At 42.5% G+C, this 18,467-nt stretch overlaps 1 protein-coding gene across 1 annotated transcript; it reads right to left on the minus strand.

The window, feature by feature from the left end:
* Positions 1 to 1,839: 1,839 nt before the first annotated feature.
* On the minus strand, positions 1,840 to 18,161 carry LOC126872491 (uncharacterized). The gene is made up of 3 exons (XM_050632527.1): positions 15,421 to 18,161; positions 5,868 to 6,031; positions 1,840 to 3,459 (listed from the first exon to the last, which is right to left on the minus strand). The coding sequence occupies exons 1-3, from the start codon at positions 16,964 to 16,966 to the stop codon at positions 3,217 to 3,219; spliced, it is 1,953 nt and encodes a 650-aa protein (XP_050488484.1). The 5' UTR covers positions 16,967 to 18,161; the 3' UTR covers positions 1,840 to 3,216.
* Positions 18,162 to 18,467: the final 306 nt, after the last annotated feature.

Genomic DNA, 18,467 nt, shown 5'->3' on the forward strand with positions numbered 1-18,467 from the left:
TGCGATCGACTCTGATAATAATAAAACGTACACTACACACGCTCCCCCGGTCAGATCTTACTCCGTAAATTATTCGGATTAAGGAAATCGAAGTTACAAGGTTCGACGAGAGTCCACTTTTCGATACCACATCGCTGTTTCGATGAAATTAGACGATACAATCGGAAATTTGCGAAATTTCGAATTAGGTCACCAAAATACCCAAAACACTCAAGAAATTCCTGGCCGACAGAGATAGAGATAGAAATAGATAGATAGATAGATAGAGATAGAGATAGAGGTAGAGAGAGAGAGAGAGAGAGAGAGAGAGAGAGAGAGAGAGAGAGCAAAAGGTTTTACGTTATCATTGAAATATTAGACGTTGTACTATCGCTCTCTGTTAATAATTTGGAAATTGATTCTACTTTCCCAGTACGAAAGCGATGTAATTGTTGAATTTGCGTGAAATTAAAGAGGAGAGAGAGAGAGAGAGAGAGAGAGAGAGAGAGAAGAGGAAAAGAAATGGCACGAAAAAGTAGTTCTCTCGCTGATTTTTAAACGAGCTTTAAAACATCGCTATCTCTGTATTGGAAAAACTAGTTAGCAAATTTACAAACATCATGGCACGAAGCCATCCCTTTTTTCACATTTCTCGGGATGTTTAGATGCGCGGCTTGACGATTAGCGAATCCCTTCATTTAATGCCGCATGGAAGAATAAGAAAATAGGAGCAGCGTTGCTCGACGTTTTTGTTGAAATGCTTCCAAAAATCTTTCTTTACTTTCTAGATATGTTCCTGCATTTTCATCGTTGTTTTTCAATCGTAGTATCTTTAGTTAGCCGAAGTTAACCTTCAGAAGAAAGAAAAAGATAAATGATAATATTAAAATTCACTGCGGTTGAAAAATACCACCCGAATGTCTTGATAGATTCGTAGCGACGCTCTGTGAATCTTATTAAAACGCACAAATTAATGGCAAATTGACGATTAAAGGTAACGCTCTCTTATGAATTCGTCTAACCGTAAATTTAAATCATTTATTAAAAATTTAGCGGCGGCACGTATCTTTCTTTTTACGAATAAATACACCAGTCGTGAAAGAAACCTGCCGATGTTTCTCCTCAATTTTCCTCGATGTTCAATTAATCGTAAGAGTCAGCTTTCGTTCGAACGTTTCGTTGTTCGATCGAAATTTATAATAAGAGACGCTATGAACTTCCCGAGCAATTTAACATTATCGAACCTTATCGATTTCAATTAACGACGCCAAACATAGAAAATATGGTTTCTAAATGTTCTTAAATGTGTCATGGAGACCGATCCCCATTTTTAGAAGAACGATATACGACGATATCTGGTATACCGTATAGTTTTTCTTCTCCAGTTCCTTCCCATTCCTTCGTTGACGACTGGTTTTCCAAACGGGTGGTTTCCACTGGCTGTAGCCGGTAAGAGCAGTCGTCCGCGAAACATCGCGGAATTTGTAACGGGAAATTAGCATATCATAAATACTGATGATTCTTCGCTTGCGTGTGGGGATAACTGCGTGGTGGGAAACATATGATCGTGTCTCCTTTGAATATCATCCAGCTTATTTTTACAAGAAAAACCACTCACAATCAGTTTGGAAGCAACATAAACTTAAGACGGATTCGTTTACGTTGCGAATATCTCGTTGATTTTCTGTAATTTTAGTTAAACGCGTTACGAATTCTTCGCATCGATTCCTGTCGTTCGTCGATCCTTTTTCCAAGCTCCGTGCAAACCTGCAACGCTTTGAATAAAATTTGTAAAACGAAGAGGAGTAAATATAGTAGTCGTACTGTTGTCTTCGATATTTGTGATTTATTTTAGGAACTTGTTGCGACATAATATGACGTTTTCCTTCGCATCGCACTTTCTACCCTAGACGTATACGAATATTATTTACAATTATGTAATTTATCATAAATAGATACGTGTTTTCAATTCATGTAGATCTAGAGCAACAGTTGGAGAAGAGTTACAGTCAAGAGTGTTCAATCTTTTCACAAGGCGCTTAGCCATTGCGTTCTAATCGATGGTTTTATACAACTATTGCTGCGAATCGTCGCGTATATATATAATTCCTCCCACTTTATACCCATTAATATAAGCCATATTTTCTTTTCTTCCCTTTGATACGAGCCTTCGTTATGTAAACATTTCAAAACGACTCGGGGGAACACCGTAAAGAGGATTCGATTAATTTTCTAGGCATATCGCTGCTGATAACGGCAATCGTGCGCATGCACCGGTCTGACATGGGCTCGAACTTGTGTACACTGCGTCTCATAACTACAAAACCACCCAGAAACATTCAATTTTTATCTACAGTGTTATGTATTAGTCACCGAGAAGTCACATCAATGAACTTGATAAATCTAAGAAGTAAGCGACGATGTTACGAACACCGTTTTTTAAATCCACTTTACGAAACCACCCAGAGATTTTCAATTTTTATCTCTATCGCGTTACGCGTTAGTCACTCGGAAGTCACACGAATGAACTTGATATTTTTTAAGTCTACCTTACAATCTATCGTTATTCGTGTAATTTTCCCGCGATACGCTTTTACGCGATAACGTACGTCAGTTACGAATAAACCTATGGAACTTACGAACTTAATCGATTCTTCAGAATTGAAATGAGAAATGAAATTGGAAAATTAATAAAAAAAAAAAATAGCGGAATCGATCGGTGTGATTTCTGAGAGGTTCGTGTAAAAATCATTTTGTACCTCGTACCTCCTATAAGAATTGAAAATTTGAAGATACTTTTGTAGCTACGAGTCGCTGTGTATTTATGCGTGTGTGCGTATATGCGTGTATTATCCATCGTATTGTTCCCTATATTTACATACGAGTTTTGCCATGTTACACCAGCATGCGTACAGTATAAGTCGATACTTACATCATACATGCACGCGACTCTATTTGCGATTTGTTTGTGAAATCTAATCGATCGATTTGCCATTGAATCCTTTTTGCACGTACATCTCTCCGTTTTTCGATCGACTAACGATGTTGTTGTTGTTGTTGTTGTTGTTGTTGTTATTGCGTAGTATTAAAAATTCACTCGAGAAACGATCGAACATATCACACCAAGTATCAAAGATATCAACAAGAGATTTAATCGACAAAATGACGCCAAGCAGCAACTTACATCGGTTGGTTCACATTTGGCACACCACTGGGTCGATCATTTTGGTCAGAGTTTTATACCACGTAAGGTCGATAAAGCGGCTCCTGAAGTTCGGTCGCGTTCCTCTGCGTTTCTTGTAGAGTACCTTTGCTATCCTCCTGCGGACTCGGCGAATTTGGATTCGGATCACCGCCAGTTTCCCTCTCGCTGCTTCTCACGTTTCCTCCGTCCTCGACCTTATTATTCGCCCGCGCCTCCTGTTGTGCCTTTTTACTCCTTTTCCATTTCATTCGTCGATTTTGAAACCAGATTTTCACCTGAATTTTAACACACATTGCTCATACATAAATTTTAATGGCAATTATCCATGGGGTGCATAGTGACGTTCGAGTAAATGGACGTGGAGAAGAAAAAGGAAGGTCGTCTATAAAAACGTTAAAGTAACGAAGAAGTTTGCTTTTTACTATGGTACAGCGGAGTACTGAAACACGACACTGAATCGTATCGCTCGAATGCGAAAAAATTGTAGTCGCGTATAGGATACAATACGACCCCTTAAATCGCTGCAAATATACCTAAGTACATGGACTCGATATTTCCTTGCCGAATCCCACAAGAGAACGATGTGTAAATCCTTTGGACAACATATCACGTGCTTGAACCTCCCTGATGTCTCGTTCCCAGCCCTAGTACGTCTTCACCCTTCGAGGAAAGAAACGTGCTTTCTTCTCGCGATAATAGCTACAGTCACTCACGAAAGTATTCGAAAATTTTTATGAATATATAGAACGTATATGGTAGGAAAGTTTTTAAAATTTTACAATCTGTACCGTAACTGTGCTGTAACCAGACACGATTCTCGTGATCATAGAAATTGGGTTATAGAGTTGGTAACATTTGAAAGCCATCGAATATTAGATGTTTATCGCTTATAATTGATAAGAATTTTATTGTCAAACAAATTTATTAATTAGAATCAATGAGATTTTTATCAGAGATCTAAATAAACAGTTATCTTTCGCTTCTAAAAAAAAAAACTCTGTTCGAACTGTGAAATTTTGATGGAAAGAGATGTTACCCTTAGGAACTTCTTTAAAATTCTCATGAAACTGATACTCTAGGACGTGTATTAAAAAATGTTCCATAAAGTGAATAAAAGTAGCGAATTATCAAATATTACCTTTATTTAACGATATAATATCGAATTATTCATATGTTTGTCGAGTAAAAGGTACGAAAGTCGTAACATGAGGGGAAGACAAGTATTCTTGTCAAGAATAATACCTGAGTAACATTTTTTAACGATTTAAAGCTAAGCAAGCTACGAAACGTGAATTATCTGCATAAATATTACAAACAAATAACATATTCAGAATATCGATAATCGTAATAATTATTCGATATTATCGCGATACTATTGAGAACATTTTTAATATCGACGAACAAAATATCTTTCCTGTCGTAGAAAAATTGCTATTCTCGTATTTTACAAGTTCTGTCGAAACTAACACTTTTATTTTCAACAACTATCTTTCATCTGTCCTCGTCGGAACTTGTAATGCGAGAACGTTTTCTAAAAAAAGTTCCACGGCACACGTTTTAAATGAGATCTATGAAAAAGTTCCATAATTCTTTCGATCTCTGATTTTTATTATCTTGATTTCAAGCGAAATACCTAATAATCCCTGATGTTTTAGTAAGTTTCTACAGATTTTTCCAGCTTATCTTGTTTCTCGTAATTGTCCTGATACTTGTGATCGATAGCGTGTATCGAATATATCACGATTAATTAGATTTAGTATTAACGAGTATTAATATACTTGGACATGCATTTCCTTCCTTTCGTCGATACCATAAGGGGAAGATGAAGGAACGATGTGACGAGGAAACGCAACGACCGGACAATTCGGAAACTAAATGCTTCAACTTGAATCAGTTGAATATCGAAACAAATCAGGGACTCAGTCTCCCATAATTCAGACTTTCGTTGCTATTTGCCGAGCGATCCGTCAGAACACGTAAGCTTCAAAGTTATGTTTAAGTTGTTGAACTATGCAAGAGATTCGCTCGTTCACGTTCGCCCCGGCAAAGGAGAAGGGTCCTGGATTATTTCACCGATTTCTCTGGAGGCTTTTTCCCTTTCTTCATTCTCTCTTCCATTTTCTTTTTTTACACCCACGTTTTTTTTTTTTTTTTTACTATACTGACGACTCGAATCGCCGCGTCTTTCCTTAAGTGAAACAAACAAAAAAGAAAGAAGGAGAAAGCAAGAAAAAGAAGAAGAGAAACGACGAAGGAAACTAGAAGGAAAAAGAAGAAATTAAAAGAGAGAATGAATTTGAAGCGATTAAGGAAGCTATTAACCCTCGAACAGCAAAGGCTGGGTCAATTCTGGCTCATGCACATACCATATATAGATAGTTCACCCTTGTTACTTTCAAAATCGTCATATTTTTTTCGCGTGCATTTATGTTACATTTACGTATTATCACTCTGTCAAATTATACGAACGATTTTATTTTCTAAGTAAATTTGGTTATCACGCGGGAGCGAAGGGCCTCTCCCTTCGCACTGTACGACTATCGAATAAAATATTCGGCTCTCATGATAACAATGAATCAGCTTCCGCTGGACGAGGGTTGGTCTATTATGCATGTATTCGATTTAATTCGGTTTAGCGATTTGGTGTAGCGATTCATAAAGGTACAGATGAAGCAGCGTTTACCTGTGTTTCCGTGAGCATTAACGAAGTGGCCACTTCGAATCTCTTCGGTCTGCTAAGGTACTTGTTCTGTCTAAATTGTTTTTCCAATTCGAGTAGTTGTTGCGACGTGAAAGCGGTTCTCGGCCTTCTCGTTTTTCCAAGGAGGGCATGCTGGGCCGCGCAACCTGTCGATGATAAGTATATTTGGATATATTTAACATACTTGGCTCTTTTACGCGAAAGAATTCTTTTTTTTTTTTTTAAAGAAACATTGTCCGGACGGTACACGCTTTATTTTATGATACGAGAAGCATCCTATTATCAAAGATTTTAATTTGCAAAAATATACGCTTTGTCATTCTCAGGCTCTGTTTTTAATCGCGTTTATAGAAACACGAATTTGCATGAATATTCCGCAGTCTGTTATTCCGAGTTTTCTTGTTCGACGCTCACAATTGAATGGAATAGAAGAAAATCAGTATTGCCTGTTATTGATAATATTGGCTCGAATTAATACTAATCGCAAGGAGAGACCAATAAAAATCATCGAATGCTAATGCAATTACCGCCAGTGTAAATCCCCCTGGGCTGCAATACTATGATTTGGGGTTGAAAATAGGAAGGGGGAAAGGTAGAAAGGGAAGGACAGAAGACGAGGGTGACCGCCCTAACGATTAGCCCTATGAACGGGTCTTGGCCAGACCCGATTTTCTCTTCTTTATGACTTTATACGCGCAATAAATCAAAACGAAATTCGACTTCCTTCGCGAAGGGAACAACAACGATGGATCGATGATTATCACTGTCAAATCGTACAATGTATTCTTCAAGACGCGTTGCATTTTGCTTATATAAACGTAGACTATACACCCTCTATCGTACACACTTTCTCGTCCCTTAGAATTTCGATAAACCAAATTTGTACGACATTTGACTTATCGATAGCGATAAGATTCTGTGTTAAAACGAAAATTTTTATTTAAACCGTACGTAACGTTGGCTCTAGTAACTTACATCTAATGAAAGAGAAAAGACAAGAGATTTTGCCTATCCGCGAAAAGATGTTTGTTGCGTGAGCGCATCGTCGTCGTAGCGATCTGTCAACATCCTAAGGCGGAAAAATGAAACAGGCCCATGGTGTTGAATGTTTGACTAAGCGGCTGATTAAGAGCGACATAAGGGTATCGCACGTTCCAGATTAATCTGGCTGTACGCGCGACTAAACATTGCCATGTGTACAAACATTGACAGCCGGTCACACACTTGCTATGTAGGTAAATTGGTGGGTCGCATCGTAAGCTGAAAGCGTTTGGAGAAAAAAGTATGGTGAACCGCGTTGTAAGATCTCGATGCGGATACACCGTACTTTTCACCGCACCTGCATATCGTATAAGTACTTAACACGTAGCATAATGGTGACTTACGAAATCGTTTGAACATTTGTCATACAAGATCACCGTAGACCGTTCAAAATTTGTTCGTGATCGCATATGGAGAATTACAAGTAAATTGCTATAATTTGACGTAAATATACTTTACCCTACGTTTAGAAAAATTTCTACGATCGAACGTAACGAATATCGTACATAATAACATATTGCTATCGATATTACTTCCAAATACAAACCGTCTATGGTTTGGTTTCGTTATTTATGTCGGTCGTAGATATATTAATCGTCCCTCGGAAAGATGGTTTGCCACCCGCTGAGCACATATGGTTCCATGATTTTCCTTCTTTTTCTCCGTTCCCGTCGCAATTGCTATCTCGGCGGTCGCTTCTGTTCGTCTCTACCGATTCTCTGCTATTCGTATTATTACATATTTCCGTTAAATTTGATCGAAACCAATAATCGTGCGATTACACAGACTTCGGTGCAGAAGACTTTGTAAAATCGTGCTAGATAAATGCATAAACGTTCGTACTCTAATTCTAAAACTTTCATCTATTTCGTAAATACGAAAAGAACGATGTTTTTTAAAGACTATTACAGTCTGTTTAATCTAATTGAGACGTAGCCAATGTTACAAAATGATCGAGTTATTATCAATTTCGTTTTATGGGCTCTTTTCTCAGAAAGCTGAATCGTCTTCGAGAAACAATTTCGTTCCTCTCTCTCGTTACCTTCGATGTTTCCTCGGTGAATTTTGATTAAATCAAGCGAAGCCGAATGAAAAAGCGAAAGCATCGATACATAGTGTTGGGAAGCCACTGGAATTGCACGAGTGCGAAGGTGCCAGGGAGAAATGGTGCAAGTTATGACAGATGTCGGTAAACAAGAAGGGCGGCGCACCATCGAGTGGACAATCACCATTTTCGTGCTCCTCTGTGCAGGGTGAAGCAATGGGGTGCTGTTAAGGTTAACGTCGTTCTCACCCCGCTACACTTTTATCATGATAATTTAATTTATTTGGGGTCCTATTAGCCGCTTCACGCCAGGCTGCTCTTAAATCATGCTGATCACCATACCGGTAAACACCAGCCATTATCTGTACTTAACGCTATTCTACCCCACTATTGCTCATATTTCCCGCCCCCCACCCGGCTCAACCTCTTACTGTACCAAATACACACTTCTCCAATTTGTGATTCCATTTGGTATCGTTACTATCGTCTTTTGGTTTTCTCTTTGTCGCATCTGGTCTGGTTCGAAGGGCGAGGAAGTATTTGGTAGTTCGTCTTAGTCAAGATGTCCTATTTATCATTTCAAAACTGAACACGATGTCGTGTTAATGAAATAACATGTTCTGTAGATCTGCATTTATTTTGGAAGGAAATTGTCGATACGTAATACGATCGTTAGTGAAACGACGCGAGCCGTAAAAATATTCTGCCACGGATTACGAACATATAATTTCGATAGAACGTACGACCAGCTTCAAGAGACTAATTGACAATGGACCTGCTGAGAGCAAAGGTAGACTAAGCCATAATTTTTCTAAATGGAAGTTTACGTTTTAAATAGGTGGAGTTAATGCGCAGAGGTTCGTTCAATTGGGCAGTAGTCAGAATTTTACATGTCAATTGTCGCAGTGAATCTTCCCTATGTAGTCTGTACATATACGGTTCATTTCCCTGTTACTTTTGCTTCCATTCTACTGCAATTTCCTGATCCTCCTCGTTTATCTTATCGATCTTTTCTAGTTTCCTATCCTTATTCGTATCTTTATCCCTGCTTCTTTCCTCCCTGTTTTCGTATTTATAAAATGAAACATACTAAAAACGATCAAGCATATAAACTCTTAAAAAGAGTAGTTACATCGTTCCTGAAATTTCAGTGGTCGTAACGCGCACTCACTGGAACCATAGTTCTACTCGTAACTTTATTTTTCTTTTTCTTCTCATTTCTCTATTCTACTTATAAAATGAAACTCATCGTCATCCACCGTTCGATTTCTACGTTGCAATCATCGCGGTAAATCCTACTACACAGTCGGTACATGCACGGCTCCCTTCCCTGTTACTTTTCTTCCCATTCTACTGCAATTTTCTGATCCTCCTGATTCCTCTGGTCGTCGATGCGTCCCGTAGTTTCGTATTCTTACTCGTAACTCCGTTCCCGTTCTCCTCGTTTTCCTGCTCCCTGGTCCCTCCTCGGTTTCCCTTGATGGGTGTGAACGGGCGTGTGTGCACGCGTGCGTGAGTGCGTGCGTGCGTTCCGGGCGCGTGTTCGCGCGCGCGCGCTCGCACCAGATCTTGCTCCCTCTCCTTGTCTCGTATAGCGGCGGAAGCTCCGCCTGCAGCCCCTGAGTGCTCGATACGACCCGCCCCCAAATTCTCAACCCCTCGTATCAGAGGTGAACGAAGACGAGGCGAGGGTAACGTCGGTGGGTATCCACCATCCCTCTACAGCCTTGATCGCGAGACGTCATCGACTCCCGCTTCCACTTGCGCCATACGATTGGAGATCCGCGGAAGCCAGTGGCGAGGGCAGATGAATACCGAGCGAGGAAAAAGTTGGCCAACTTTTGTCAGAGATTATTTTCTCTACCCAAAATGGTTGGATTTAATTTGAAACTGCGCTCCGTGAAACTCGCCGCGAATCACGTCATAAACATCCAGAACGTTACCATTTACTTTTATCATCGGGCTACTACTAACTGGACGAGCTCCGCGTCTGCTTCCCCTATCAACTACGCCAGGCGTTGCGGTAATCATCCGCAGAATCGACGATTTTATCCGTTACCATTCTCGCTGTATATGTACTTGGTTATCTATCGTACGATTATCTATCGTAGAATACCTATTTAGGAATAAAATTCTGGCTTCTCGCTTTAATTTTTCTCGGGCATCTTAATTATCTTGATTAAGGAGGGCGGAACGTGTACAGACATTTCGATTTCCTGATGTTTCACTTGGAACGTGTTCCCACGAAATTAAAACAATCACGACATCCGCAGCGATTAAGATGTAACGCGTTAAAAATTACAAGATACTTGGTACAAGCGTATATTTCGTATAGCAGGATTATTCGTTTTATTGATAAATCTCGATATTCGGTGGAACCTTATTTAACGCGTATTTTACGCTTAAGACGAGTGTTCGTGCTATGTACCGAGTTTTTATCAAACTAACGTCTTGTAATCGTTATGTACGCTTCCGATCTAGTTTCCGATTCGGTCAGTACAATCAAGACAAACGTGTGTCTCGTTGTAGCGCTAATGAAACTTGCAATTGTTTCGTACAACGCATACGATACGAACGTAAAAGTTTCTATGCTTTCGACTACTTTCGTCAGCCGGTGGTGTACATCGAACACGGTCATATTTATACACGACGTGTACACGGAAAGCTGTGCTCTCGTGTCATCGTTTGCACGAGACCATGTGGCTACGGCGCGATCAGACCAGATCATAGAGATATAGGATGGTTTGGGCGAACGTGGAACGTTACACATCGGGTAACCAAGATCTGTTTGCTTGCGGGCGGCCAAACTAGCTGGCAGCTAATTCAGAAACACCATTACCGCCTACATGCCTATAGACAGGTAGACTGACGCGACCGCTACTGCAACGCCACTAGACGTTTTCAACGTGTTTCCATGTATCCATCTACTAACGTTCCTACACACTCTGCATACGCGTTTCCGATTTCTATGTACGCGTATATAGCGTGTCTGCGCGCGCTCACGTTTATGCACATCACCATCTTTCTCATATGTGTACGTCGGTGTGCAATTAATTGCTGGTTTCTCATTTCTCAACCATCATCGACGATATCGTATACAATATCGCGAAAAGCTTCGTCGAGATTAATTCAAACAGCTCCAGACTGCTTTGTCAAGGGAGGACGTGTTATTCGCTTGACGCGAACGTCCATATACTTTGATAGAATAATAGTAGTAGAAAGTAACGAGCGTACGACGTACTAAGTCGGAATCGACACGATTTTCGTCGAGGCTCGAACGCTCGGTAGCATGACTAACGACAATGATCTCTTACACGTTCAGGAGGATGACCAAATCGTACGTTTAACCCGAAAATGTAGGAAAACGATAATTTCGATAATACGTAAACCGCGAATGTTTATGCGAATTCAGATTATCGTTCCAACCGTTAAAAGCTATAACGAGTATCGCGTCGTAGATATTTTATACACTTTCGCGCGTTATCTACTGTCCATCTTTAAATTTCCCAATACGAGGATCTTAAAACTCCTCTTTGAAAAACAGAAAATATACTTAGAAATTATGACAACCTTCGCTCGTGGTCTTCGATTTCTATCGAAATTCAAGCCGTAAACGACTCAAAAACGATATGTACTACGATATAATCGTTATTAGGCGTTTTTTTTATTTTTCCGATCTCCTCGTAACGAAGAAAGGAAAAACATCGATACTGGTTAAAGTTACGAGACATTTCATAGAGATAGATAAAAAGCGATTTGCGTTCTTGGATTGTTTCAAAGATGAGCGAAATTAGCTGTTGGAACGGTCTATGTAAGTCCGTGGAGTTTCCATGGCAACCTTAGAACGTCTGCGTCGGCGTTATGCTATCGTGGAGAGAAGGGCGAAGGGGATGAATAGACGGATGAATGACGCACAATTAACTAATTAAATCATCCGCCAACCCTTCGCGTGCTTCATCTCTCGGGTATCATCCCCTTTTGTTGGCAGACCTCCTACCATCTCTTCGACATCTTCCGCCATTATTTTTTCACCGTAACTTGTAAAGCGAATCTCGTTCCACGTTCTTGGTGAATTCGGAGAACGGAAAATCGACGAGACCAAAGAACTGTTGAGAAATTCAATCCGGTACGACGACGTCTAATATTATATAAATTATTATCATCTTTCTCTTTTTCGATGCTTTTCGATTAATCGAAGTATCTCATAGTCTTATCCTATTCTTCTATTTACATTGTAAATGTTATCTCTCGTTTCTTCTTCGTGTTACTCGTCGTTTAATTTACCCTGTCATTTTTCGTTACACGTATTGCTTTACACGTACACGTTGTGGGACGATCAATAGGATCGTTGGAAAATCGAGAGAATCGGCCAGATTACGCGGTACGTTTCACTTGTATATTTTTAATATTAGCTAAGCGCGAATCGATAATCAAAGACAAGATCCATGTATTTTACATAGATCCGTGGGTCTTTTCCTTTTTTTCAGAAAGCTGTTCGATCGTTATTAACGGCGTGGCGAAAAGAAGATGCCAGGCTTAAAAACCTTCGCACGTTAAACATTGGCGTGGATATCGCGCAAGTTGAAAAGTCGTTTCGGTCGATTTCGATTAATCCGAATGCAAACTGGTATCGGCCGGATGGACACGCGGGGACACGGGAAACCGTTTTTAGTGTACACGAGGTAGAGATATCGGGATTTGGGATACGCCGAGGATGGAAGATCGCGAGTTAGCCGGCAGCCACCGGTATCGCACTAGTTAAATTTCGATACTGCAAAGCTCGACTCAAAATAGATGAAACACGGTGTTGTTGGAATATCGTCGTTGGTATAACGCGCGACAAATATTCCACAAATAAAAGCTCGCGTCTACCTGTTTTCCACCCTGCCTCTCCCTTCCCGTGTCAGCTCACCGTGCCAAGCCGCTGAGTCGCGTACTCATCGTTATTTACATAACGTCGAGAGCATACGAGAATGCGAGACTACAGGTGAAAGAGAGAAACGGCAGACAGAGACGGTGGACATAGGAGGAGGAGGAGGAGGAGGAGGAGGAGGAGGAGGAGGAGGATGGAGGGGAGGAGAAAGGGCTGAACGGGACGATACTCCCATCCAGCAATTTTTTAACAAGTCGTGTTCGTGTTCCCTGCCGACGCGATAACGGCCGCTTCAGGTGGGGCTGAATGCAACCGTTTTATTTTATTCCGCGAGACCGCTTTTTTTGTACCCGTTGCTCGTTTTACGCTATCGGGTTTTCGCCTTTTTCGTCGACGTTGGATTGCTCGGCAACTACCAATCAGGATCATCTGACAGAAAGTACCCCGCACTTCGCTCCGAACACCTCTCACTCTCTTTCTCTCTTTCTCTCTTTCTCTCTCTCCCTCTCTTCCACCCTCTCGCTCTAAAACACACACACACACACACACACACACACACACACACACACACACACACACACACACACACACGCATATACACGTACAATCGCGTTCCGTTTACTCCCGCTCTTCCCCCATTTTTCTCTCTTTCCCTCTCTTTCTATTCTCGTTTATTCGGATTCGGTCCATCTCGGCATCCTGGTTCGCTACGTTCACTGACCAATTTGTTCGATAAAAGCTTTCGACTGATTGGCTGGACAACGCGACCACTCTCTTTTTTCTAAGCGTGAAATTTACCGTAGTAGTAACCGGAATCATCTTCCTTTCTCTCGTGATCCTCTCTATTCGCCGGATACTCTTCTTCATCTTTCCTTCGAACCTCGTTGTTATTTATTCCGGCATTCTCGTGACGTTTCTGCGCTATCAGGACCCTCTCGCGCGATAATTTGCTAATTGCGTACCAAATAATATCAGCGAACAGACGAGTGGCAAGTTACGGGTTACAGATAATTCTACGATCATCAAAGTCTCCCCGATAATTCTACGATTCTAGAATTTTCTACGAAACCACCCTTCCGTGTTTATTTCGATCGTGTACAGATAATTTATAATTGGCGATTCGTAAAATTTCGCCAATGACGTTAACTCGGTCGTGTAAAAGGGTTTCCTTCGGTATTTGTGTCTTACGGTCCTGCAAACATTTATACAGAGTTCGGTGATGTTTGTTATTTGCTCTTTGAACACTGCTGCAGGTGGAAGCGAGCGTAAGATATCAGGGCTGTAACAATTTCCCGATATCTTGAAATAAGGGATGTTATATTTCGAAATGAACGGTACAGATACGTATTTTCAACAGTATGCTGCGAAACTGTCCCTCTGTGTTATCATTTGACAACCAACCTAAAAACTGGAGTAGCCAGTCAATATAGCATGGTAAAGAGTTACATTAAGCATGTAAACATTCGTTATCTACCTATCGTACGAGCAGTCTGTCGATCTATTTTATGACGTTGTTCGTACGTCAGGGTAACGTTGAACATTAGTGTTCCAAACAAATTTTGTCCCATCGATATATATCAATTTTAGACGAGAGATATTACCACGGTAGTTTGGTCGACGTTTTAAAAACACGAAATGGTATTGTCTCGCCTTCTAATAGCGTAACGAATAATCTGAACGATAACAGACTTTCTATCTTTAAAACTTTTCGCAGCCTTGCTATCGCACGTCATTTATAATTTAGAAACGATTTGTGAAACAATTACAATATTAATTAGCCTTCCCTAGGTTGTATTATTTTCAGATAACGAGGAGGACAGAATGTTTATAAGGCTGTTACGGGTAGTAGTTAATCTACCTACTTACGTTTAAATATATGAAAATTCTAGTTTAATTTACGCTTAAGACGATCGATATCGTAATGAACACGAGCAAAGACGATAAAAGCACGTTAAGCCGAGAAGGAGAGAGTTTTCGATTTCGAGGTGAAGAGATTATATCGGTTATCACCGATTATCGTGTTTTACAAATGTTCCATATCTGCTCTCAAGACGTATTTTTATTATTAATTATGACTAAGTTGCGTATTTTTATGCAAATTCGTATTCCTACGCGTACGACCACGGAATTGAAACCCGAGCGAGAATTCGGATCTTCGTCCTCGAAACGTTAAAACGAGAAGTTTGGCGGTAAGTAGATGAGAGAAATTTGGAAATTTGACGTATCTTTGAGTATTATCGTATCGGTTTTATTACTCCGTATCGTCTATCGTAAAAATCGATTTAATCGAGTCGGCCAATTACCTACAAAGTATAAAATAACTGCGACTCGATTTGCTCGTAATTTTCAAATTAAACGTCGTATCTCGTGAAAAGCAGGCAAGCGTTCGGATAGCTATCAACGATAGCGCGCGTACAAGAAAATTCGCTGCGTGAAACGTAGAAGATCGTAATCTGAAGTGTAAAATGTGAAATTCGTGTTCGATGGATGAAAGATCGATACGAAACGACTGGATGCTCGGCGAGTGTGGAAGAATTAGAGACGAAGTAGGGCATTTGGTAAGATTACTAACTCACCGGCTAAATCGGCGGGTAACCTCGGATACAACATTCCAGTCCTAGCCAACCACTCGAGTTGGAGTGGATGGATGTGATGCTGCTGAGGATGAGCACCGGCACTCTGCGAATGTCCGACGGGTTGACCTTCCTTGTGTATCGAATGAAACGCGCTACCACCGGCAGGATGATAATATAATCCTCCGGGATGTATGAGGGGACCACTTGGATGTAAGAGAAGCGCTTGATTTTGTCGTGCTACTCCCGCGTTGCTACCGAGCGCGCTATAATGGCCACTCGGTAAATTCGGATTACCAGGGATAGCGTTGCCACTGGGTTCCTCCGATCCAGGGGAAATCGGAGGGCTGGAGATGGGACTATGGCTCGCGTTGCTTCCGGAGCTGGCGCTTCCCGTTCTCGTAGGATCAACCTCGATCGAACCGTCGTCCTCGATATTTTCCAACCGATCCACTCGAAATCCTCCGTTACCGATACCAGCGTTTTCTCCTTTGAAAGGCGTTTTCGTCGTTTCTTCTACCGATTCCACGCGAATACCGGACAAATGAGCGTCGCGTACGGATCGGTCACGAATATCTTGTCTGTCACTTGGATCGCGAATAACTTGTAAGTTCGACGGCGAAGCGAGTCCGTGTTGGACGACGGTTCTGTCGAACGGATGCAAAAGGCCTCCGAGGGAAGATGATGTTCTTTGCTCGTCCGTTCTAACAGCGCCGATAAGCGCAGTCCCATTGCCAACGCCGACCGCAACTCCGATTCCAACTGCGCTCGCAGTTTCGGTTTCGCCTGCACCGGTGCAAGCGCGAGTACCGAGGTTAGTACCGGTAACGATGCCGGTTCCAGCGGCTCCGCTTACACCTCCTAGAGTGCAGGAGGATTCTCGATCGTGACCACGGACCAACGAGTTCGTCAAACAGGGGCTCGCGTCGATGACAGAATTTCGCGTTGCGAACAGCGATCTTTGGTTCGGTCTATCGGATCGTTCGTGATCCAGACTCTCCGGTTTCTCAGTTGCCCGACCGAGCAACGCGTCGATGCAGAACGACGTTTTCCCAAAGGAACTGTGACGTCTGTCGGTCGAGTGAACCGCGTATTCCTGCGGCGAGATTCTACCCGGCGAGTTATTCGACTCTCTGTAGTGACTCGCCACCGCCGATACCATTTCCTCGGTGAAACACTTTACACCGGTGTCTTCCGGGTCTCGAAAGAAACTCGCCGCCGACTCGTTCTCCTGCTTCGAGAAGGAAGGTCTCTTCGCCTCGTTCTCTTCGCGATACCTCGACATTCGCGATTCCTCACCGAGCTCCGAAGGAGAGCCGTTTTCCACGAAGCGTATGTTTTCCGGAGATCCGATAGCAGTCTCTCCTCTCACCTCGGAGCCGGGCGACCGCACTTCATCCGATCTCGGTGAACACGAACGATCGCGGCCCTTCTGCCGTACGGAGTAGCCGGTATGTTGACCCGTCTGTTGTTGTCGTTGCTGTTGATGTTCCTGTTGCCTCTGTCGCAGGTACGAGTCCTCCGTGATCCCTTGGGCGTTGTAATGCATACCTGGTTCGTGGTTTAGCGACCGTGCGAAATTCCTCAAATCGATCGGTTAGTACATACTTGGTATCGGTATCGGGCCCCTTCGCGAACACTACTTTTCGATCGATCGTCTATCACTTGCAATTTCGACCGCGTTTTCTCGCTAACCGCGCGAGACTCGATCATACGCGTGTAAATGTTCTCGAGCGTCGATAGAAATACGTCAAGTCCAATCGATTCAACTGGAACGGTAATCGATCGATGGTCGATCGCTGTGGCCGATCGACTTCTGATCGGCGTACGGGACTCGATCGATCGATCGAACGACCGCACAACCGACCGACCGACCGGCCAATTCAACCAACCTCACCCTTTAATACGGAATCGCGGATGTTGCACGCGATGTGCGATTACGTTACGCGACTCTGTCCGTCTTCCGGGTTATCGTGTTCGAAACGAAACGCAAACGTACGACCACCGATCACCGATCGTTCACCGACGCGAAACGCGTGCGTTTTTCAGTGACGAACGAATCAACGACCGGTTTTGATTTCGACCGGCGATACGAGCGATTAGCTCGACGCCGCACCACAAAGTGACGTCGCGAGGAACCGCGTGTCCGTAACGGGAAAATCGCTCCCCTCTGCTACTGCGTATCCGCGGTCAGTCGATTCTGCCACGCCTATCGCGGCAAAGCTCGCGGTTCTGCCACGCCTACACCATCCCCTTTGTTCCCCTCTGCTTCGCCATCTGTTTCTCTATCTCTGTCATCGGTTCTCTAACCTCGGATGTCGAGTATCGGAGTTCCCCGAGTTCCTGCCGACTCGTGATTTCTAATTCTTCGCTGCGAGTTCCTCGATTCGCGATCGCTGCCACCCACGACGATTCTCGATTCGCGAGCGTTCGACGCAGACATCGCCAAGCCACTGCGAATACCGGCGAGCTTCGAGGCTCGGGCATTCGCAGCCTGAATCCCCGGGCGTCGCATTTCCAGCGCGAAACCAGCATCCAGTTCTGCCCTCTTTAGGTAAAACGTTCCATCTGGTAGCCGAGTTGTCGAAATTTTTCTCCTTCGAGACCCGGCTAAACGATAATTTGAACCACTCACGAGGCTATCTCGATGACGCGCGAATTCATTTTCGGCTCGTGCTCAGACTTTACGCTTGTTTTTTAATTGTCCGATAGCGTAACGGTAGCGTAGTCGGTTACGTGGCAAAAAGAGACGTAACGTTTCATTCTACGTTCGTCGTAATAAATTTCAGCTACTGAAAATGTTCCTTCTCGCCAATTTTCCCCTGTCTAGACGAAACAGGTGTTTCGTTCGATCGATCGATCGAGAGAGAGAGAGAGAGAGAGAGAGAGAGAGAGAAAGAGAGAAAGAGAAAAGATAAAAGACTTTGGATCCTAATAGTTTCGAGAGCCGAAGGAAACGTCAAGTTTCGCGAATCCAGAAATCAGATTTCAAGCCATCTCTGCGCTTTAATTAAAGAGGGCAGAGTTGCACGCTGCTCGCGTATCAAGGA

The sequence above is a fragment of the Bombus huntii genome, chromosome 13 (genome assembly GCF_024542735.1).
Source record: "Bombus huntii isolate Logan2020A chromosome 13, iyBomHunt1.1, whole genome shotgun sequence".
NCBI classification, from domain to species: Eukaryota; Metazoa; Arthropoda; class Insecta; order Hymenoptera; family Apidae; genus Bombus; species Bombus huntii.